This window comes from Anopheles cruzii, chromosome 3, assembly GCF_943734635.1.
Source record: "Anopheles cruzii chromosome 3, idAnoCruzAS_RS32_06, whole genome shotgun sequence".
Taxonomy (NCBI): Eukaryota; Metazoa; Arthropoda; class Insecta; order Diptera; family Culicidae; genus Anopheles; species Anopheles cruzii.
Window position 1 is genome coordinate 7145399 of NC_069145.1, and position 22568 is coordinate 7167966.

Here is a 22568-nt window from a genome sequence, read left to right on the forward strand (position 1 = left end):
AGCTACACTGTCGCCCAGGGCCTCTTCTCGAAAGTGAAACGCGTTCTTTGCCAAAAACTGACAGAAACGACAACACAGGGTTTCAATCGAAAGCCAACTGCAAAAGCTTGTAATTGAATCGATTCTCATCGTCGTCTGATCCACCGGAGGACACACCGGATTCTCCCCGGTGTGCTCCTCGTCGAGTCTCCGGATCTGGACTCGTATTTACCGTCGAATGCAAGATAGATGAATAAACACTGGGATGGCGGTGCCTTCGTCCGGATAATTGTGTAAGTCATCCCGAAGCGTCTTTCCGGCTGGATGGTTTGCTCCGCTCCGGTTCTGGTTGGAAAGTTGGTCAGCTGAGGCTGGTCCTCGTAGATCGGATGTTTGGGTTTTCGCTACTCCAGAGACCAGCAGCAGCAGACTGCTTGCGGTGGCCGTATCCAGCTCGAATCCCGGGGGCACAGATGTTGCGATCCTCCATTAGCCGGTATCGTTCTAGGGAAAGATTGCCTTCGCAGAACATTCCCAGAAGATTGTAAACTTTTGCCAACTGCACGGCAAACTGGTGCCGATGGTTTATGGTTTGTTTAGCCGACTGTGTAACTATGGTTCCACGTGCGGTCGTGATCCTTAAATCAATCGTCCGAATATTTCTGCTTATCGTCATTACCGTTCTGGATATCTGTGTAAGTTTAAACCAAACATTTCAATTCAAAAGATTCAAAATGTCCGTGATGCGGTTTCGAAGTGGTTCTAATTAAAAAAAATCTACGAGGACACTGTTTACTTTACTGTAATGCCTCAATAAGCGTCCTTCTTCAATGTCGCCAAAGATTGTCAGAACATAACAAACTTATAAACATGATTCAAGTACAATCTACATGTTCAACGTTTATTGTTAACAATGCAACGCAATTGTCGATCGATCTCACAGCACTTAGCTTCATGAAACTGGCAGATTATAACTTCTCTTTTAACACTCCATCTCGAAACCACGCTTTTGTGTGGCGCGAACTTCGTGCACTGCTGTGACCAACTGGAAAACTACAGCGCGAACACGAAGTAACAACATCCGCGCCGCAAGGCAAACAAACGAGTCTCACTCCGTTCCAAACTCTTTTCTCTGGCCACTGGCTGCGTTCGAAATGTTTACCATTTACCTTGGCGAAACTTTTCCGGCCATTGAATACCAGTGTGTTTCCGCCACGTTTTGCTACTTTGCTTACTTTCGAACAACGGCCACGTGAGAACGGCCACGGCTTTTGGAAAAGTTCACAGGTAAACATACACCTGGCTGGTTCGAGGCGGGCAAATAGTGAACCTAAGCGTGAAAGCCGACGTTTTAATAAACAGTACGGTTTGATACTCTTATTTACTCTGAAAATATCGTTTATAATAGTATTTTCTTGTTTGAGAAAAAAGTTTTCACTTTAATATGCCCCACAACGAAAGGATATCTCTAAACGAAGCGTACCAACCTTTCTGGAACTTCCCCAATAAAACGCTCCATTGCTTCCGAATCCTTTACTACGAATTCACTACGTCACTGGCAGATCCGAATTGAAATCCTTAAACATTCGTTTTGCGACGAGGTCCATTGTGGCGGATAATTTATGACAAATTTTTGATCCATTGTGGAACCCCACCTCCGAAGCCCTTTGGTTCGCACCAAAAGCCTTTCCCGTACCATTTGCCCACATTGACCACAAGGGACCGAACGACCGAAGGGTCCGTTGGTCGGAAATGGACTTTTCATGCATACGATGTGTTAATCATGCCACTAACAAGCATTATCCTTTTATGAAAACTCGTCCCCAGCAAACGGAACTGCTCGCTTTGGTCTGCCCGAAATCTATTTCATTGAATTTTGGGTTGGACTTCGCACACGATGCACGCACGTACAACCAACCCGTGTCCACCTCCTGCGGTCCTTTTAATCTCCCAACCGCTGCCCCTTCGAGCCGAGCCGAGAAATGTATGTTCTTCGGGCGTCGGTGGCCCCAGAAACCTTGTTTTCCACTCTCGGGAACAACATTCTTCAGAGCAGTTCAAAAGGTCGAAATAAATTAATAAAACTTTGCCACAACTTTCCCCTCGTGCGCCGAAGCCCATTCGACGCACCGTGGATCGTGAGCGGCCCAAACACATTCGACACGAAAACACAATTTTCGAATCCAACAAACGAACGATAATTAACTCCCAAACCGGGGACCCACCGAAGGTTTTCACTGGGAGCGCGTTTTTGAATACGCATCACCGGAAAACATCGCTCGAAGCTCCGTCGAAATCGACCGGGAAATTCCCTCCGGGGCCTCCGGGGGCACTGCTCGACAACATAGCAACACGAATCACTTTCGACGCACGGCGAACCAGATACCGAGACAAACACAGGATTCTCGGGAATCGCCGGGACTGCTGCCTCGGAAAGTTCTGCAAAGAAACTTGGTTTTGGGTTTCGGTCAAGATTCACGGAACAAGTGATGCATAAAATGCGGTAAACTTCCGAAATCGACGAGTGGATTAGTTGAACGATTCATTTCGAAACGGGTGGGCAAACGGGATGCTTTGCCACTGCCATACTTTATTTTTTTTTTTTCAATTTTTTCCTACATTTTGCGCTCTTTAAAAGTAAATCGTAACGCAAAACTATCGAATAAAAATGTGCCAAGCAACAGTATTAATACTAATAGTTTATCAATTTTTACTTCAATTATGGCGTACACGATATAATACAGCAAAAAGATTACATACAAAGCAAAACGGGAGACCTTTCAACGTGACTATTGTTGTTTTTCGAAAAACAAAAATAAAACGAGCTGCTTCAGTATCTTTCGGCCGACTTATGAAAGATACTAATTTGATGCTCGTGCTTCTGCACCGAACAGTTAATTATTTCACTTGAACTTTTCCCGCTCACTGCACTCCGAACCGATTTCACGGACGGAACAGGAAGCGAATCTGTCTCTGACAGACTCTAAGAACTCCGCACTCGGGTCCGTTTCGCGTGACTGAAGCTCCTTCGCGAAAATGGATACAATTCACACATCCACCATGCCAGCGGTTTAGGGAACAGGGAACTTTTTCGGATTTTAGGCTGCTTGGCCGCAACCGTCGGTAACGGTTTTTATTGTGTTCTGTCATTTCGTTACGCAACGCTCCTTTTCTACACTCAACAACATCAACATAAAAGTGAAAAGTTAAAACAAAAGTCACATTAGTTGCGCAAGTGCCTTCGGAAACGAAAACGGTCCCGTCTGCCGTGTGCCCTCGCCGGGATCCACCGTGACGGAACCGGCAAAGGTTCCCTTGGTACCGGAACCCCACAGTACATGATGTTGATCAGGAGCGCATCGTACCAGGTAAGGGTTGTCCGTTGTCCAATTTCACCGTCCCACGGCACTAACGGGCGCATCGTATCGAGCTCGTCAGGACGAACTGAAAAAGCGTTCCGCCGATAGTGCATTATGCTGCCAAGATCGTACGGTACATTGTACGTGGTCGTATTTCCAGGATCAACCAGGTCGAAATTACTCTGCAAGGCTGTGAATGGAACACGGTTGGGTAACTGTTTTTTCACATCTTCGACAAATATTCGCTCACAATAGTCGGGGCTCATATTGTCGTACAGTACGGTGACGTAGCGGTCCCGATCTAGCCGATTATGCTCGTGGTAGAACCCGAGCGAGTGCATCAGTTCGTGGACCGGCGTTGTGAGTGAGTTGACACAACCGGGCTGTAGATTGACGATCGTACGTCCAACACCACGCCCCACATCACTCCAGCAACCGGCATCGGTGTTATCGATCGACACAAACGCCACGTCTTCCGTTGATCCGATTCTACGCCGGCGGAACCGAACGCAGGTGAGCCGTTCGAACTCTCGCATAGCCCCGCTGATGAACTCCAGCTCTGAAGAATCTGCCTCGGACGGTAAGAAACCGCATCAACGGCTGCATACGTGCGTTGAATTAATGGAAATACGTACTAAAGCTTCCATCGATCGAGTAGACGACGGTCGCATTGGGCCAACGGTACGCCGCAGACGGACTTCCGGCCAAGGCCATGGCAAATCGAGGCCTTGGCAGTCTCATGTCGCCACCGACCAGATTACCCAACTCCCACGGTTCCACACCGGACGATAGATCATGGTTTCTCACGAGCGCGTCTATGAGCACATTAAATGTCATCTTTTTTCCCGGTATCAATTAGTAAGCTCTTACCAACAGAGGTGTCGATCAACCGGTACAGTGTGGTTCCAAAAATAGAAAGATCGATCGGGATCAAGTCCGCTGCGGCGCACGAGCCAAGTAGCAACCAGACTGCCAACGAGCGAATCATTCTCACCCAACAATGTTGTTACCTCAACGCTTTCGAACACACTGATCTGCGTCGTTAGAAGACAGATGGAGTGTTGCGGACTAAACGAACACAATCACTGGGCTTTGTTTAGACACAGTAGAGGAAGTTTATTGCCAATACGTCAAACTCTGTCAACCGATCGCGGTGTCCTATCGCCGTGTCGATCCACGGTTTCTGAGGTACCATCGTCACCAGACGGCCCGGTTCGATGCTGTACATGTCCGATCGGTAGTGCATAATGCTTTCGTAGTCGTAGGGCATGGGGAATGCCAAATCAGTCCACGGTTCGGCGATCTCGTAATTGTACAAGGCACCCGGCTCCGGGAGCACGTTTTCGTACAGGATACACACGTGTCGATCACGATCGGGACGGGTATGCTGATGAAGGAAACCCAGTACGTGCATCAGCTCGTGGAGGACCGTACCCAAGTTGTGTGTACACTCGCGAGGGATGTTTAGATACTTCAATCAAGGAGACCAGTAAAAGTGATAAATCATCAAACAAGCCTCCGCTAAAGGATCGTCCGCATGCATACCGTTGGAGGTTGCTTTTGGCGGCCCGTATCAGCCCAGCACCCACCTTCCAAACGATTCGTTACCAGCAAATAGTTATCCTGGTGCGATCTTCGTACAAAGTGTACACAGGATACGTTTTGTAGGGTTTCCATCGCCTTCGAAATGGTCGCTACTTCTTGGGAATCTGAAACGATCGCTACAACCAGGCTCTCTCGCCACCCAACGTAGGCGATTTAACTCACCAAACCCATCACCGATTAAGTACGGTACCGAGGCGTTGGGCCAACGGTAGTGTTTTGGGAGTACATCCACGATCGGATTACCGTAACGAACTGACTTCTTCAAAGGACAATCTTGCTGGACAGTTGGACTCTTTTCTGAAGCAACAACGAAACGAATCATCAAAGTCGACAAGAAAAAATGGCAAACGCGGCGAGTTACCCGTTGGTTTGAGTTGCAGACTGGTGATAATGATGGCGGCCAGCGATCGTAGCCACATCGCGTTCGTTAAGAAAATGGTACTAGGGAACTAAGTCAACCCCGATCAACTTACCTGTTGTGCAAACGACCCAAATGCCGAACGAAACACGCAACAGCAGAACAATGTCATCAATTGTTCACAGAAGGCAAACCGTTCTGGTCTTCTGCCTTATTTCTTCGTTAAATGTTTCATTACTTTTTCCATACAAACAATCAGTTTTATTTTTATTTGCATTTTCTCACCATTTTCCGTTCGTTTGCTGTTGTACTCATAATAAACCCATCTAGCCCATTCTGATTTTTCCTGTGTTTGTGGTCAATGATAAGGGATGAAAGTAAAAATGAGTGAATACTTTCTCTCAACGTGCCTGTGCTTGGAGCATAAATTAGATCTCCATCGATTGGTTGTTGCTCAGTATCAAATCATAACCATGCCTTGCTTTCCCAGCTGTATCGATTCTGTGTTCGAGGGTGCGTTAGTAGATCGCTATGAGGCCTCACGCAAGGTTGATTTGGTTTTTGTATGATGTTTTAACGACGTTCAACGAATCGACGACGGTGCCTTCAGAGCTACTAAACATCCATCAAACGTTACTAGAGTTGGTTTTTTATACATTGTTTCTGGCTGCTTACAAACCAAAAACTAGTTTTCTGTTTGTCTTCGTCAGACAAACTTGCATAGTAACTGTCGATTGTGTACTTGTACTTAAGTGAACTTAATAGTAATTGAGGATGCAGGTAGTATTCTAAAAACACGTATACCCGCATTTTAAATAAATCAGTTGTTACTTTACGCTTTGCAATTGTTTCGAAGGGACTTACACGTGTATCAGATAGTCTCTCTCTAGGTTTCATCTATTTTCTGGGTTGGATTACGGTTACGGAGCAGAGGGGGTAGGTGTAAGAACACACAACGTGTAATAAAGTTGTCGAACCAACGAACGACGAACCCAAACTCGGATAACTAGCGCACTTCAGTTTAATCCTTTATTCGCACTTTATCTTCATATGGGGTTTCCGTTTTCCAACTGGATTCTCTAAATGGGTTCGGTTTGCTCAGTTATACAGTATGTTTTTTTTTTGTGGCGTTCAGTGTGAACCTATATGTTAAATGCGTTTATATGTTACTGCATATTCTGTCTTACACGATAAACCAAATCTACCACCGTATCTTATTAAAAGTATTGTGTTTTTTAATACATATTTTCATTCCTTATTCAATGTTGTGTTATGTCTAATTTATAACTGCAGAGTTACGTTTAAAGTACATTGATATTATATATTATATTTAGTTATTTCCTTTTATTCAGCGATTAAATATAGTGTACCCTATAGGTTCGTCCTTCTGTAAATGTCCTGCCCTCTGTACTGTATAATAGTTTGGTTACTGTTTGTCTACAGCATCTTTCGCAAAAAGTTGAAGTTGTTCTGGGCTTTATTGCGACAAACATTCCATTCGCGAGCGCGCCACCAGAAAAGATCGTGTTTGTGTATATATATGGTTGTGTGGTGAGAATGATTGGCTATTACGTGTACATTGAGTCTCCCGGTTTTACTTACGTTTAATCCTTATCGAAATCAACCATCCATTTGCTGTACAACTTCCTACAGCCCGACGCGTATTGCCAAGATGCGCTTCAATGAAAAGACTTTCGTTCCCAGGGTGTGCGAGTATCAACAGGTTGGTTAATGCTGATTATTAGAATGTTGTTTCTTCAAAATATGTGTGTGCCTGTGGTTCGAGTTTCTAATTAAGTGGTGTCTTTTTCATTATTCTGAAAACCCCCTTCTGATTCTGACCCTCTTGTGTACATGAAGGTTTGTTCTGTATATAGGCATACACACATCGTACTACATGCAGCCAAGAAGTATTGGTTTGATAAGGGCTAAGCTTCTATCCGTCCTTACTTTTCGAAATCTTCCAATATTTACTATTTTCATCCCTGTGTGGAAAGCCACAGTAATCGCCACTCGTTAATGTTCTTTCTAGACGTTTCTGTAACCCACAGTAGAGTTGTCCGCTTCTTTGATTTGTTAATGTTAATAAGGCAATGTCAAAAAGAAATTTACTTTCTCTCATTTTCTAAATCCATCCAGTATATGTGTGTATTTGTAGAATCGTTTGTTTCGTTTTTTTTCTTTTTTGTATGTTTTGGTTTTGTTCTTGTATAACAACTAATTTTATAAGTAAGTATGTATTATGTATGAGTATGACTCTCTTGATGCCCGTTGCTATCCGTAATGCACTCCTGCGTGCCTGTTGCCTTAACTGTTGCATATTTACTACATACTTCAAACAATGGATTCGTGACTTCTTTACTTCGGGTAGTCGGACACGCCGTTGTATAGGGGTTGAGAGGATGACGAATTTACTTTTGAAATTATTTTATCGAAGTAAAATATTGATTTTCCGTGCTTTGAAAATAAATAAATCTGTTCCAGTTCCTCTGTTTTGTTCCGCTCTCTCCTCTTCGGTATAGTACAGGTCGATCATCACCAAATCAGGTTCGCACCATTTCGGTCCGTAGAAGGTCCTTCCGATGATTGGTGCCTAACATCAGGCCCTTCCCTGCCCTAGCCGGGTTTTACAATAGTGTACAAAAGACATAACTTATGCAACATGCAGCCACTGACAGTGTTTTCTTCAACAAACGCATCGCACGATCGGCAAGATCTCGGATTAACACTCCGCAGGGTGTCGCTTTAAAATGTAGCTTAAAGCTAATCTGTGTCAGGGGATTGTTGGAAATCATTTATGCTGAGACCGTCTCTCTTTCTCTTAAAAATACTAAACAGCAGACAGCTCCCGTGGATCACAATCTCCACGAGCGCAACATGAACTAACCCTAGGCAAGCAAGGGAACCACGCCGCACTATTAGAGGCACCCAACCACTACCGAAAGGCCTGTGAATTAGAAGCTATTGACAAAATGTGTTATTTGTATCCTTCAAAAATATATGCTCTGCTTAAAACACTATAACTTGTGTACGTGTGTCTGCGTCTGCGCGTGTTTTGCGTTTCGTTTCTAGTTGTAATTACATTTCTTAACGGTTGCTCTCTTTAATTACTTTTTCTTTTAAATTAACGTACACGTTCCTTTGCTTATGCTCTACGACCGTTCCTACGTTCTAACTAGAGAAACCCCCCCCGGGGAGCGGGTGTGTTGTAAACGACCGACATCAAAATGAAAAACAGACGGAGCTCAACAGAGAAACAAAATACCTTACCTCGTAGGACTGACTTTGTCAAAAACTAATCCACAGCCTTGCCTCAGTTTACTTTTTTACTTAAATGTTCCTCGGGTTCCTCCTTTGGTTGGCGATTGCGCACGCAATTCCTACCGTATAACTCCGGTATGCTTCAGTGTGGTCACGCGAACACCATAAAAACGAGGTTTGCAAATTTATCAAACTCCTTTCTTTCGCCTTAAACGGGTATGTGTTAAAAGATAGAGGTGCGCCTTATCAAACAAATTCTCAACAAGCATCGAGCGCCGCAGTCGTAGTGCCATTTCGGAAGTAGGTAACATCTTAAAGGGACACCTTAACGGATATTTCGACTTTTGCTAAATTTCATATCATGTCTGTTGCCCTACTTTATTGTAATTCTTATTACATCTGTTTTGAAGGGAGACCGGACTTGGTGAGCGTGAAGATTGGAAAATGCCCCAATGCGGCAGACCGTGGTTCTGGTCTGTGTGGTCTCTGTGGAGACGATTGGCGCTAGTGTGTGTATTATCCTGTGTATTGGTGATGGGATTCGAATTCGTACCCCACTTTAAACAACTTATGCGAGTTACATATTATTCCATAAAAAGTTCACCGCTGCCTTGTTGTTATTACCTCTTACTAGAATTTGTGTATAGAATTTTATTTACCACTAATATCCTTGTTGCCCGCTCTAACCGTTCGGTTTGAATTTTTGAGTTTTGAAAGTTAATATTAATCTGCACTTTGTCTTATTTAGTTTATTGATCGTTAGCTTTAGATTTTTCCCTTTTGTTTGTCCCTTTCCTTACACTCTGCTTACTAATTACGGCTCCTTAAATTCAAAATTGATATTAACCAGTCTTTTCAATTTCATCTTACATTTTTACCATTTGTTCTATTATTTTAATTTTTTACTCGGACTATTTGCTTAAACAGTAAATATCCAGTCGCTTGGCCTTAACACTGTTTAAAGTTTTACCACACCTCTCGCACACTGCTGCTGCCCAGTGGCTACACAAGTTGATGTAGGCTGCTCGTTTGGCTTTTGAGTGACCATTTTGTCATCCACCACTCTGCCATGTGCATGATTTAACACAAAATGTACACCTCGTACTATCATCATCCGTACCATACTCGAAGAGGAGTTGCTGGACCGGAACCAGCAATGGAACTGAATCGGAAGCGCTCAACACAATGCGCGAAGATACGGGACCCTTCCAACATTCCCTCAAAATCCAGCAACTGCTGTACCTAAATAAAAAAAATTATGAGCAACACACAAGAAGCAAGAAAACCGATAAATAGATAAAAAAAAAGCAAAACAAAATACACGTTGATTATTAAATGTATTGATTTATTAAATTCTGTAAGTTTAATACAAAAAGGAGGATAAAAATAATAAAATGAAAAAAAAAACGAGCTAAATTGTTTATGAAAAACAAAAACCTCAATTACGCCACAACACGCCCTTGTCCAGGGAGAGAAAGGTAAATGAAAACAGTGGCGAAGAAACAATACATTAAAGCAGCGAAACGTACTACAAAAAACGATACCAGCTTTTGGAAAGAACGATAAAATATAACTCGATTCGAATTCGTACTCTTCCATAATTGATTTGTTTGCAGCGAACGTTCAGCACGAAGTACTTCACGCTGCTATCTCATGTCTCGTGACTACGAACATTTGTGGGGACGATAGAACCCCTCAAGGTTGCCGAGTTTCGGACCAATTTCTTAAGACTTTACTTTGTAGCGCCCAACCTGTCTGATATCGATTACTCTACAATAGAGAGGTGTTAAAGCTGATCGTGAGGCTCGATCTCGTTGTTGTTTCCGTCCATATATCATGTCGCGGTTCTGTGATGCGTGCGAGACATGCGTGTGCGTGGGTCACCTTTGTTGTCGAGGACTCTCACAGTCCGCGTACCATCGTTTTGCTCTTTCAACGTTTCTTTTCTTTTCTCTCTTACAATCTGAAGATTTACCCTTAAGCTTTTAATCTTACTTTCCGTTCGTTGCTTCGCACAAACTAAATCTATTTCTTATATGCACTGTTTAAAGAGGCCAAACTTGGGCTCTGTGTGTTTGTTTGTTTCCGTTTTTGTTTATTTTTTTGTTAAGTTAAACATTTTACGTTTGCTCCTGCTACTACCGTGCTAACAACTTGGTTTCTATTTATCCGATTTTATTATTTAGCTTTCTATTTATATACTTTAAAAATTAGCCTTCAATACCTCCGCGCCCGTAGGGTGGTAGTACACACTACTCTGCTCTATTATAGTGTAAAGTTTTGTTTTCAATTTTTGCTTCGTGTACGAGTACTCGATCTTTGATTTTAATTTAAAAGAAAAGAAAAGGCTAACGAAAAACAAACTATTTATAATCACATCGATCTTAGAAATGATCCTCTTACGGTAAGCTTAACTTCGAAACTTAACGACGATGGTAAACTCAGGCGGGAGTTCCCTTCACAGTTGGAAGGAGTAGTTAAATTTATCTTCAGTCCTTTCTGTTTCAGGAGTTCCACGGTGAACTCGGCGTTGAAATAGTACCCTCTTTCTTCAGATTACTACTGTACAATTTGTTTCTACCGTACCATGCTGAACTTAAAAATCTGCTTTCCCTGCCAAACTGTTTTTGAGAGCCCCGAAACGCAGAGCACACGCACACGCACCCCTCTAGGCCAAGAGAAGAAACGAAAAGGTTTGGTTACCAGGTAAACCACTAAAAACACAACTCTAATTTACGGTATGGACGAAAGGACGGGCATCATGTTTCATTTTTGTCCACTACACATCATCGCATTATCGTACGGAAGAGGAGAAAAAAAGGTAGCAAATACAAATTATAGCCAAATAAACGTAACATAACTCTCTGTCTCCTCTGGCGGATCTCGGGTAGCACACACACACACACAAACACCATTTTCTCTCGCCCTGCTGTCTCTGTCTGTCTCTCTAGTGGGAACGCCATTGCTGGGCCTTTTCTCTTAAAGTTCGCTTCACACAACACCGTTAAACATTAGGCAAGTTAGTATACAAACAAAAAGTAAACCGGAACGCAACCAGATGATCAATGAATCAACCAGACCGGAACGCACATGATCACGGGCGCGAATAGAGAGGAACATAAATGTGTAGAGAAACGGATCTGTCTTATGCATTGTTTTACAAGAAGGAAACGAGCATGTGCCGTGCGCCAGTAGGAACAACAACAACAACAAGGTGGGGAACAATGATTGATTTCTAACTATTTCCTTTTTCCGGTCGAGCCCATCGTAAGATTAGGGGATAGGCAATATTCTCCCGTGGCATGTGTGTGTGTGTTTGTGGGGGGTATTCGATACCGGAAAACAAGGCGAAAATTCACGCCCTGTTGGATTGGCCTGTGTCTTAACTATTGTGTGTTTCACATTCTTTACAAGTTGTTTAAAAAAAACGAACGGTTCTTTTTCTGCTTAAGGTTTCACCAACTCAACGGGCGCTGATTGTTTTGGCTAGCTTTACATCGCGGTATTACTTCCTTAGCTTCCGCTGCCTCCTTTCAATTACTTGGCTTGATTCTTTTAAGTATTACATATCGATTCAATCTTTCTATTCTCTCTCGCGCGTGCGATCTCTCTGCCTAATTGTCTGTTCCATCCTCACTCGTACATACTCTAGCTAGGTTAGCACTACCGTTTTGTTCTCTAATATGTGTATCTTTTAATAAATGAGCAACTCCATACAGCTAACGTTTCCAACAAATCCTAATTTTGCGCTCCCGCATTCTGTCGGGAGTGATTTCACAAACTCTTTAAAACACACACATTAAACAACAACCTTACAAAAGTAATTCCTTAAAACAGCTTTCTCTACAACATGTGTGTGTGTATGTGTGTCTGTGTAAGTGAAGGACTGCGTTGATTCCTAGACGTGTTTGGTAGAAGTTAATGTTAGAGGTACCGAGCTCAGCTTAACAGAGCTCGTAGAAATAAAACGAAAATCCTTGGCGTTTGCACTCGTTTTTCCCCGGTTGTTCCTAAAGATACAAAATATCAGTTTCCTCTCTTCTCTCTCTTATCATTTACCACTTATCGAGTTTGATTAAGGCGGGTTTGATAGTGAATTATCATGTGTTGTAATACAATTAATCCTTCCTTCGCTAGTTGTAATTTGTTTGTTGTGGCGCTTATTAGTGATTAAAACTGATCAAATCTCGTGAAGAACGAATCCATTACGCAAGCGGAAGTTGGGCAGTTCACGATGTGGTGAAGAAAATTTCGTAGAAGATAAAAAAAAATATCATATTCTACGGTATATATTGAGTGATAGCAATATATATATTAAAAAGGAAGCTAAAAATGTACAGAACGTGGCATGAAAGTATGTGGTTTGTTATCTGGTATGGCAGCATACCATAGACACAGAATGAAAACAGAAGAACCTGTTTCTAGACGCATTGCGATATAACTTGAAATTTTACCGTTTAAAATGAATCGTTCCTTCCAGACTGTCGCTGCCCTGTTGCTCTAGAACTACGCACTAAATCTGCTCCGTTTTGTAACGTTACACTTCAATATTTCTTTCTCTCTCTCTCTCTGTCTCTTTCTTATCACTTCAAACGATAAAAGTTCTCGTTAATGTAGTAATAGTATAAATTGCAAAATTTCTTAGTTAAAACGAAAAAAGGAGATGAACGAAACTAACCTCGCGGGTAGAGCAGAGTTTAACAACATTAAACTACCGTTCTAATTACCATTATTAACCTGATTGAAATTGTCATATACCAAAAAAACACGCTAAACTTCTAATCCGGGAGGCGGGATTTGGTGGTTTTTACATTAGGTGTGCTACCCCCGAGCTACAGAAACTCTCTGCACCAACAACATGCGCACGCGCTACTTACTCAAGTGTATCTCGTGTAGTAAAATATGTTTTGCGTAAAACCTTAAAACAGAAAACTTTCGAAACCGTAAAGGGAGAGTAAATCTAGTGAAAAATAAAAACAAACAGTAGTTTAGCGTTTAACCGTTACTGGAAGCTTGCGATTGGCCGCGGGCATCATGAGACCTGAACAAGGCGTGGGTAGGGCGCTACAGAGTACAAAATTTGTTACATTATACATAATATATATCCGTAAGCACAAAAAGTAATTCGATGGAAGAAGCTTTTCCGATAGTAAACAGTAAACCCATGTGTGTCTTAATCTTTTTCTCTATCCTCGCATCATGATGTTTACGATCATTGGAACAACAAAGTGAAGGCCTACTACTATCGAGGAACCCCAAAGAGGGCTCCATTTTCCAATGTCAAAGTCCGCTTTGTAACCTCATTCGCCGCTCATTTTTGTACCGATTCCGTTCCGGTTTGAAAGCCTTCTTTGATCCTTTTGTTACGTCGTTTAAACCAGAGGGCCAGTTTCTGCACGAACAGAAAAACATAATGAAAATCAAATCTAATATTTCACAACAACCTCCATTAAAACTCGTAAAACGAAAACAGGGAGCGTAAAGCAAACCAATAGTAAACTGCATGCGTCGGTGCGTCAGTGTGGCTTCTACGTTTCAAATCGAAAGATAACTTCGGAAAACTGCGGTCCCCATCGTCATCCTGCTCATCTTTTGGCTTCAAACAAATTGTTGGTTGTGTTTCGTTAATTTTCCGCACTCTGTCCACATTCTCTTGTACGAGTGTTCTGTTTGACGCGGAAAAGAAGGTTCGTTCCGACCGGGCGCCATCGCGTTGTTGTCTCTTTTCTTACTGTAGATTGGTTTGTTGTTTAGCTTACAGGTGTTCGCACCGCTGGCATATGCCCTCGTTCGCTATCTTGTGTGCATGCTGTCGTTATGCCGTATCGCTCCTCTTCCATGTCTATACTCCGGTATATTATTAATTATTATATAGTTTATATATGTTATAGAGTTGATCTCTCCAAACCGTCACACACTTTCCCTCACGTTTTCGTCGGGTAAGCTACTAAATCCCGATTCTGCACAGCAATTCTTTAGTGCGCCATCATTTCATCTCATGTCTGTGTGTGGTTTTTTGTATTTGTTAAAGAAAAATGAATGAATAAAATACATTTTTGCGCTGGGCAATCCCATTACCAACGCTCTCTATCTCTGTTCGCAAACAGTGCGTATCTCCTTCCTCTGTCGCTGATATTATCCTCTATCGAACTTACTCTTTCCGCGCACACGTGGCCAAAATCCGTCACCTGTCGATCCGCTACCGATTTGGCTACTCAAACTCAGGCAACGAAATTCGCCATGGCGCCGGAAACGATCGACTGCGGCGGCTGTGCTGCGGATGCTGCTGCTGGTGGTGTTAGTGCAGCACTGGCCATGATGTTCGCCAATGCACCGCCGCCGCCGCCGCCACCGCCACTCGTCACCTAGAAGGCCTGGTACGGTGGTTGCGAGGTCGCATCGCTACCGGCACCGTACACCGAGCGGGGCCGATTGTTGTACGTGTTCTGATCGTTTTGATAGTAATTGTAGCCAGTGGCCGCCGCAGCCGCAGCCGCCGCTGCTGCCGCTCCACCACCGTAGGCCGCCGAACCACCGCCGTACTCCGAGCCCGGTTTCGATGGACCACCGCTGGTGGGACCAGCCGAAGCGCCCGGACCGGCCGTCGGACCCGACTGCGGGCGCGAGTACATGTCCGCCGTCGAACCGGCCGCCGAACCAGCCGTGTTCGGTGGCATGTTCCACGAGTTCCAGTTGCCCGATCCGTAGCCGCCGGCCCCGGAGGCGCCCGAGTTGTTGTACATGTCGTACCCGCCGTAGCCTTGGGTCTGCTGCGGGGTCGCGTTGTAGTTGCCCCACTGTTGCGGCGGCGGAGGAGCTCCCCAGCTCTGGTACGCATTGGCAGCTCCGGCCGCACCGGCTCCATATCCACCGTAGCCCTGCTGCGGCTGCGAAGCGCCCCAGCTCTGGTAGCCCTGCATCATGTTCGACTGCATGTTAATCGGGGGACCGCCCATCTGACCGTTGCCCATCGGCGGCGCCTGCGGTGAGCCCCACTGGTACGAGTCCGTGTTCATGCTATTGTTACTGTTCTGGTTACCATCGCGCGGTTCCGCCTTCTTCACCTCCACCTGCTTGCCGCTGATGTGCACGAAATGGTCACTGGTCGCGCGCTCGACCGCGACCTCGTTCTCGAACGACAGAAACCCGAACCCGCGCGACTTTTTCTTCTCCTGATCGTACATGATCACCACCTCCATGACGTTGCCGTAGCGACAGAAGAAGGTACGCAGATCCGTCTCGGTGATGTTCGGCGGCAGCCCGCCCAGGAACACCTTCGGGTAGCCACCGGTGCGCTTCGGTTTGTGCTGCGAGCGCGGATTGCACGGCTTCGGATCGATCGTGCGCCCGTCGAGCGTGTGCGGCCCGTTCTCGAGCGCCCGGTCCACGTTCTCCGGATCGGCGAACGTCACGAAGCCGAACCCGCGCGACCGGCCCGTCTCGTTGTTCTTCATCACCACGCAGTCGATCACCTCGCCGTAGCGGCTAAAGTAGCGCTGCAGGTTCTCGTGCGTCGTCTCCCACGACAGTCCTCCTACGAACTCCTTCCCGCAACGTAACGTATGGTTTCGTCCCGCTGAAGCGCGTGTCGACGGATCCGGCCTGCGAGCCCTTGAAACTAATTTTCCGGATACCCGAAACTCGAGTTTAGCCTACCCGGATGGCGGCTGAATCCGGAAGGTGACAAGAGAAAGCCAAACGTTGGGATATGCCCATTGGAACGAAAAAAAACTTGTTCAGAACTGAAAATTTACTTAAAAACCAAGTCGTTTGGCGCGATTCAATTCAACATCAGTGCTTGTGGGCCGCTGGAATCGGCCACGGCACTGCACAAAATATGCGTTCTCCACGCGCGAGATTCGGATCCGCCACACGGCACACACACGCCACCAGAACCACGGATACTCGCGAATCTGGCCACTCGATTGGCCACTTTCCGTCCCAGGTACTTACTTTCTAGTACTTCTAGCGGCTTCTTTACGGTTTAAGGATTAAAATTATGCTTAGCGTTCCGGGTTTAATCTTAATAAGATGCCTTAAATACTAATTAGAAAACTAAAAAAGGTTAAACTTCTTAGAAATCTAAATAACATTAAATGGTGCTGAGCATCGCTTTTCCCTTTTCGCCTTTCGAGGTTAGGACCAGCGCAGCGATGGTTGGAGAGGCGGAGAAAATCGCTCTGCCTCGCGGTTTTCGCCCGAACTCGTTCGTCCCGGGGCGAAAACAGTGCCCCTCTCTGTCACACTCACGCACAACGCTCCAAAAACAGCCAATCGCCGAGCACTTTTCAGCCTGCGTCACCACTCCGCTTGTCTAAAAGCGCATCCGCCTGTGCGATGGAAGCACAGCATGCCATCTCGTTCCTGCTCCGCTGCTCGCCAACTGGGGTTGTCGCGAGTTGCGGTTCGGGCGAATCTGTTCGCCCGAGCTGCGAAGTTTTTGCGGCGTCATGCGGCGAAACCACCGAGGGGAATATCAAATTTCAGAGAAAAGAGGTACAAAATTTGTTTTTTTTACCTGCGAGGAGGATGTTACAGTTTTAAAGGCAACTATAGAACTCATTTTTAATGTTCTGCTTGCTTTCACGGCGATTTTCTCCGCCTCTTCTTGCAACTCAGAAAACTTTGCTATATTCGAAGAACAAATTCATCTCATCATCATTCATCAAATGAAACACATTTCGAAGGTGGCAGAGTAATGCCTATAATTTTATCGTAACAATGAACGATGGAAAACCAATTAATAATTTTGAAATTCTTCGCTTGTGAAGTGCTGCTGAGGCGAAAACGTTTCCACACAGTGCCGCCAGAGAACGCCCGCAGCAGTGCTCGAATCGATTCGAGCACCAGTTGCTTCGGATTTATTCGCGCCAAAACAAACACAAACATCGTCCCGTTTCCGTCATCGGTGCGCGCTTTTGGAAGAGGTGTGTTTGCTTTTCTTTATATAAATGTCTTACATTTTTTAAACTTGGTGGCCGGATTTAAACTTTACTACCCAAGCAGCGTTTTTACAAGCAGTGCAAAATGTGTGACTCACCAGGTGAGTATCGAACATCCGGCAGGGTAGTGAGATAGGTATTATGAATGCGTTTTGGTTTGCTTCAGGATCCGAACAGCGATCGAAACGACGTCGTATCGACAAGACGGGTCGATTTGCGGCTTTGGAGAGGCTTAAGAAAATGAAAGAGTCTGGCAGCAAGCACAAGTATGAAGTGAACGAAATCGAGAACGTGTACGATGAAGTGGACGAGAAGGAGTACGCCAAGCTGGTCAACAAGCGCATGAACGAAGATTGGGTGGAAGACGATGGTAAAGATGATTGCACCTTCGATTCCATTCCAGCTTGATTTACCTAATCTCTCCCTTGGTTCCTCCCTTTCTGCAGATGGTTTCGGGTACGTGGAGGATGGTCGCGAAATCTTCGACGATGATGAACTCGATGCACCTGCACCCAGTGGCAGCAAACAAAAGAAAGGGCGCAAGGGCTCAAAGCGGGCGCGCGATGGCGGTCACGGTGATGGCGATGCACCGGCCACCGGGAGAAAATCGTTGAAAAACTTCTTCAATCGGGAGCAAGCACCGAAGGCGACGGTTGAAGATGACGCGGCGCTGCAGGAGATTTTGGGGGAAATCAACTCGGAGGCTGGAGTCGACACAAACGAGGCGGCCGGCTCGAAGCCGACCAACGAGGTGCGCACGCAGTCGAAGCCGATTCGTCCCCTGCAATCGAAACCGGTGGTCCCCCGCAATACACTGAGCGCGGAGGAAGAAATGAAGCGATATATGGAAAATTTGAGTAAACATTTGAAAAAACCTGAGAAGAAACCGACCCACCTCGAGGTGGACCGTGACGAGGAGATACTACAGAAAGTGATCGCAGAGACGGAAGGGAAAACGGTGGCCAGAAAGAGTACGGTCGCTCAGTCGACTCAGAAGAAAGACACATCGCTAGAGCCGATCATGAAAGAGGAACCGATCACACAGACCGAACCGCCGGCAGTGACCGTCGATGAGGTCGCAGCGATTGACGAAAGTCACTTCCTGGATGAGGATGATTTCGAAGAAATAAAGTCGAGCACGAGCGGCCACAAGCCAAAGGAAGAGGAGCCGGTGCAGGAGCCAGCGGTTTCGGCCAACCTGCTCAACGGATGGGACAACATTTTTACCGGTATTGAAGAGGACGACATGATGGGTGCGATCGTCGATCCAGACTGCACAGCGGACAGCGCTGATGTTAACGGAGGCTCGTCGGCGGAGGTGCTAAAGTTTTGGTTCTGGGACGCGTGGAACGATCCGAACAAGTGTCAAGGAGAGTTGTATCTTTTCGGGCGCACCCAGACACCGGGCAAACCGCGAGAGTTCCGTTCGATCTGCGTGCACGTTCAGAACGTCGAACGGTGCATGTACCTGTTGGCTCGCGAACGTGACACCGAAACGGACAAACCGGTCAGCATGCTCGAGGTATACAACGAGTTTTGCAACGACATCAGCAACAAGCTAAACATCACCAAGTACCGGACGCGCGTCGTAACGAAGAACTTTGCCTACACCACGAGTGCCACCAAAGGACTCCAGGTGCCGGTACAGAGCGAGTATCTGGAGGTCCGGTACAGTGCCAAGCTACCGGCGCCATCGCTCGATCGGCGCTATCGTACGATCGCGCACATCTTCGGCACCAACACAAACGTTGTGGAACAGTTTCTGCTCGAGCGCAAGGTGAAAGGGCCGTGCTGGATGGAACTGCGCAACGTTACGCAACGCGAAACGAAATCGAGCTGGTGCAAGTTGGAGGTAGGCGTTCCGGATGTGGCCAGTGTTACGCTGGCCACTGACGGAACTGGAACGACCACTCCGCCGCCGCTCGTACTGTGCTCGATCAACGTTCGCAGCACTCTGCGCAACAACACCAACGAAATCGCCATGATCACGATGCTGGTGAACGATCGGTTTTCGCTCAACAAACCACCGCCGAATCCACCGTTCAACCGACAGTACTGCGGTGTGACACGGCCGTCTAGCACAATCTGGCCGCTTGGGTTCGATGCGGCCGACTGCAAGGCGAAGGTGACCAAGTGCGAAAGCGAACGCTCGCTGCTCAGCTGGTTCCTGTCCACGTTCCAGGTACTCGATCCCGATCTGGTCGTCACGTTCGATTCGTACGACTTCCAGCTGGATCTGATCTGCCAGCGGCTGATGACGACCAAGATGGCCCTCTGGAACCGGGTGGGTCGGCTGAAGGTCAAGAGCCCAGCCAGCAAGCGAGTGGACGATTTCTTTGTGGGGCGTATGATTTGCGACGTAAAAACGTCGGCCGAAGAGCTGATCCGCTCGCGGGCCTACGATCTAAACACACTCTGCACAGAGGTGCTGAAGGTGGGCGAGGGAGAGCGAAAGGACGTGCTGCTCGATGAGATTCCGACGATGTACGAGCAAGCGGACAGCCTGGTCCAGCTCGTTGGCCTTACGATGCAGGACAATTTCTACACGCTCCGGTTGATGTGTGAACTGAATGCGCTTCCACTTGCCCTGCAGATCACGCAGATTGCGGGCAACCTGATGAACCGCACGCTTCACGGTGGCCGCGCAGAACGGAACGAGTTCCTGCTGCTCCACGCATTTCACGAGCGCGACTACATTCTGCCCGATAAGGCACCGCCACAAACGGCGGGTTCCCGGAAGGATGGTGGCGCGGCCACTGAGGAGAAAAGGAAGCCCAAAAGCAAAGCCGCATACGCCGGCGGGTTGGTGCTGGATCCGATCAAGGGTTTCTATGACAAGTTCGTGCTGCTGATGGACTTTAACTCGCTGTACCCGAGCATCATCCAGGAGTACAACATCTGCTTCACCACCGTCCTTCCGCCGGCGGTCAGTGGAGAAGGCGGTGGGGACGAAGAACTCGCCGAGCCGACCATCCTGGCGACGACGGAGATCGGCATTTTGCCGCGTCAGATCCGCAAACTGGTCGAAAGCCGCCGGGCTGTGAAGCAGCTGATGAAGGCGCCCGATCTGTCACCGGAGCAGGCCATGCAGTACCACATCCGCCAGATGGCCCTCAAGCTGACGGCAAACTCGCTGTACGGGTGCCTCGGGTACACGCGGTCCCGTTTCTACGCCCAGCATCTGGCCTCGCTGATCACGCAGAAGGGCCGCGAGATTCTGCTCAACACGAAGTCGATCGTCGAGCGAATGAACTATCAGGTGATCTACGGCGACACGGATAGTATCATGATCAACACGAACATCACCGACTACGAGCAGGTGTTCCGGATCGGGGCCGGCATCAAGCAGCACGTCAACAAGACGTACCGTTGCCTGGAGCTCGACGTGGACGGGATCTACAAATATCTGCTGCTGTTGAAGAAGAAAAAGTACGCCGCTGTGACGATAAGCAAGAAACCGGGCGACACGGGGGGAGACTACGTGTGCAGCCAGGAACTGAAGGGGTTGGACATTGTGCGTCGCGACTGGTCACGGATCGCCGTGATGGCGGGCAAGATGATCCTCGGCCAGATACTGTCCGATGCGCCGATGGACGATCGGATCGGTAACATTCACGTGCAGCTCGAGAAGCTGAAGGACGATCTGCAGGCCGGCACGTTGTCGTTGCAGCTCCTCGAGATCACCAAGCAGCTTACGCGCCCCCTGAGCGAGTATGCCGATGGGGGCCAGTTACCGCACGTCCAGGTGGCAAAGCGCATGAACCGGCAGCGTAATCGCAACTACAAACGGGGCGACATGGTCAACTACATCATCTGCCAGGATGGTACGTCGGCCGCGGCTATGAAGCGTGCGTACCACATCGACGAGGTGCGTGATCCGGCCAACGCAGAAAAGCTGCAGGTCGATGTGGAGTACTATCTGGCGCAACAGATCCACCCGGTCGTGTTCCGTATCTGTGAACCGCTCGAGGGCACGGACGCGTGCCGACTGGCGATTTGCCTAGGGCTCGATCCGGCCAAGTATCGAACGCTGATGAGAGCGAGTGGGGGGCAAGACGGCGATGGTATGCACGGTGGAGAGCATGGAGAAAGTCTCATCAAAACGGCCACCGAACGGTATCGGTTGTGCCATCGATTCGAGTTCACGTGCGTCGCGTGTCGCACCAAGAATACGGTGGCAAGTGCATTCCGGCCGTCATCGGTCGCCGGTCGCCACCGGTCGGTGTTTGAGCGGTGCGCCAACGAGGACGGAGGATGCACGGTGCTTCCGCTACAGTATCTTCCCGCAATCGTGAATGAACTGACACTGGCCATCCGGAGCGACATCAAGCGGTTCTACGCGCGCTGGATGGTGTGCGACAATCCGATCTGCAACCGCAACACGCGCCAGTTCGCGCACGTGGCCAGCAAGAACAATCCCTACTGTTTGCACTGCCAGCGCGGTCTGCTGGTGCTCCAGTACTCCGAGACGGATCTGTACAAGCAGTTGTCCTACTATCACTACATGTTCGATCTGGACCAGTACAGCCCGAAAAGTGCGTCCCCAGCCACCGGCTGAATGAGGTATTTGATGTATTTCAATGTTTTTTTTTCTTACTTTTCAGTGACAAAAGGGCTGGCCCCGGATGTACGGAACATGTACACGGCACTCAAAGAAACCGTCGAACGGTTTCAGCAGCGCTCGAAGTATGGTGTCGTCAATCTGGCCGCCTTCTACATGGACTACGCAGTGCCGGCACCGGTGCGAAACCAAGGGCCACCGTCAGCTCGTCTGCTGTATCCGGTGCGCGAGTTTACCGCCAATCTGGTCAAACGGATGGAAGCGGTAGACATGTCGGCGTTGGTTAAGAGCGAAAACACAGACCGCAAGGTATCGCTAATGAATGAAAAGTTTATCCAATGGAAACTTTACCTCAATTGACTACTATGAGAAGTTTTTACGACAAAGAGAATTAATTGTAAGGTGTTTTGGCAATAAAAACGGTTGAAGCCATTGTCCTCGATCTTGAGCCATACGAAAAATGAATCTCTCCGTTTAATTAGTTAGTTTTTGGCGAGATGCAC

At 47.1% G+C, this 22568-nt stretch overlaps 3 protein-coding genes across 3 annotated transcripts; 1 reads left to right on the forward strand and 2 right to left on the reverse strand.

Moving 5' to 3' along the window:
• Window positions 1–3202: 3202 nt before the first annotated feature.
• On the reverse strand, window positions 3203–4326 carry LOC128269743 (hatching enzyme 1.2-like). The gene is made up of 4 exons (XM_053007145.1): window positions 4209–4326; window positions 3974–4153; window positions 3589–3906; window positions 3203–3528 (listed from the first exon to the last, which is right to left on the reverse strand). Exons 1-4 carry the CDS (start codon window positions 4324–4326, stop codon window positions 3203–3205), a joined length of 942 nt encoding a protein of 313 aa, XP_052863105.1.
• A 6206-nt stretch (window positions 4327–10532) lies between these two features.
• Window positions 10533–17125, reverse strand: LOC128269744 (heterogeneous nuclear ribonucleoprotein 27C). Its single transcript, XM_053007146.1, has 2 exons — window positions 17081–17125; window positions 10533–16106 (listed from the first exon to the last, which is right to left on the reverse strand). Exons 1-2 carry the CDS (start codon window positions 17123–17125, stop codon window positions 14928–14930), a joined length of 1224 nt encoding a protein of 407 aa, XP_052863106.1. The 3' UTR covers window positions 10533–14927.
• A 464-nt stretch (window positions 17126–17589) lies between these two features.
• Window positions 17590–22425, forward strand: LOC128273655 (DNA polymerase alpha catalytic subunit). The gene is made up of 4 exons (XM_053011675.1): window positions 17590–17605; window positions 17671–17874; window positions 17951–22039; window positions 22109–22425. The coding sequence occupies exons 1-4, from the start codon at window positions 17590–17592 to the stop codon at window positions 22423–22425; spliced, it is 4626 nt and encodes a 1541-aa protein (XP_052867635.1).
• The last annotated feature ends 143 nt before the right edge of the window (window positions 22426–22568 follow it).

What these genes read in the sequence shown, in the direction of transcription:
- LOC128269743 (XM_053007145.1), bottom strand. Translation starts at nt 4,326, where the DNA reads ATGATTCGCTCGTTGGCAGTCTGGTTGCTACTTGGCTCGTGCGCCGCA. An exon ending in CTCGATCGATGGAAGCTTTA is followed by an intron (nt 3,907 to 3,973) that starts GTACGTATTTCC and finishes CGTCCGAGGCAG; the next exon opens with ATTCTTCAGAGCTGGAGTTC. An exon ending in CAATATGAGCCCCGACTATT is followed by an intron (nt 3,529 to 3,588) that starts GTGAGCGAATAT and finishes TTCCATTCACAG; the next exon opens with CCTTGCAGAGTAATTTCGAC.
- LOC128269744 (XM_053007146.1), bottom strand. Translation starts at nt 17,125, where the DNA reads ATGAGTTCTATAGTTGCCTTTAAAACTGTAACATCCTCCTCGCAG. An exon ending in CTGTAACATCCTCCTCGCAG is followed by an intron (nt 16,107 to 17,080) that starts GTAAAAAAAACA and finishes CGTTGCGGGAAG; the next exon opens with GAGTTCGTAGGAGGACTGTC.
- LOC128273655 (XM_053011675.1), top strand. An exon ending in AGATTGGGTGGAAGACGATG is followed by an intron (nt 17,875 to 17,950) that starts GTAAAGATGATT and finishes CCCTTTCTGCAG; the next exon opens with ATGGTTTCGGGTACGTGGAG. An exon ending in GGACCAGTACAGCCCGAAAA is followed by an intron (nt 22,040 to 22,108) that starts GTGCGTCCCCAG and finishes CTTACTTTTCAG; the next exon opens with TGACAAAAGGGCTGGCCCCG.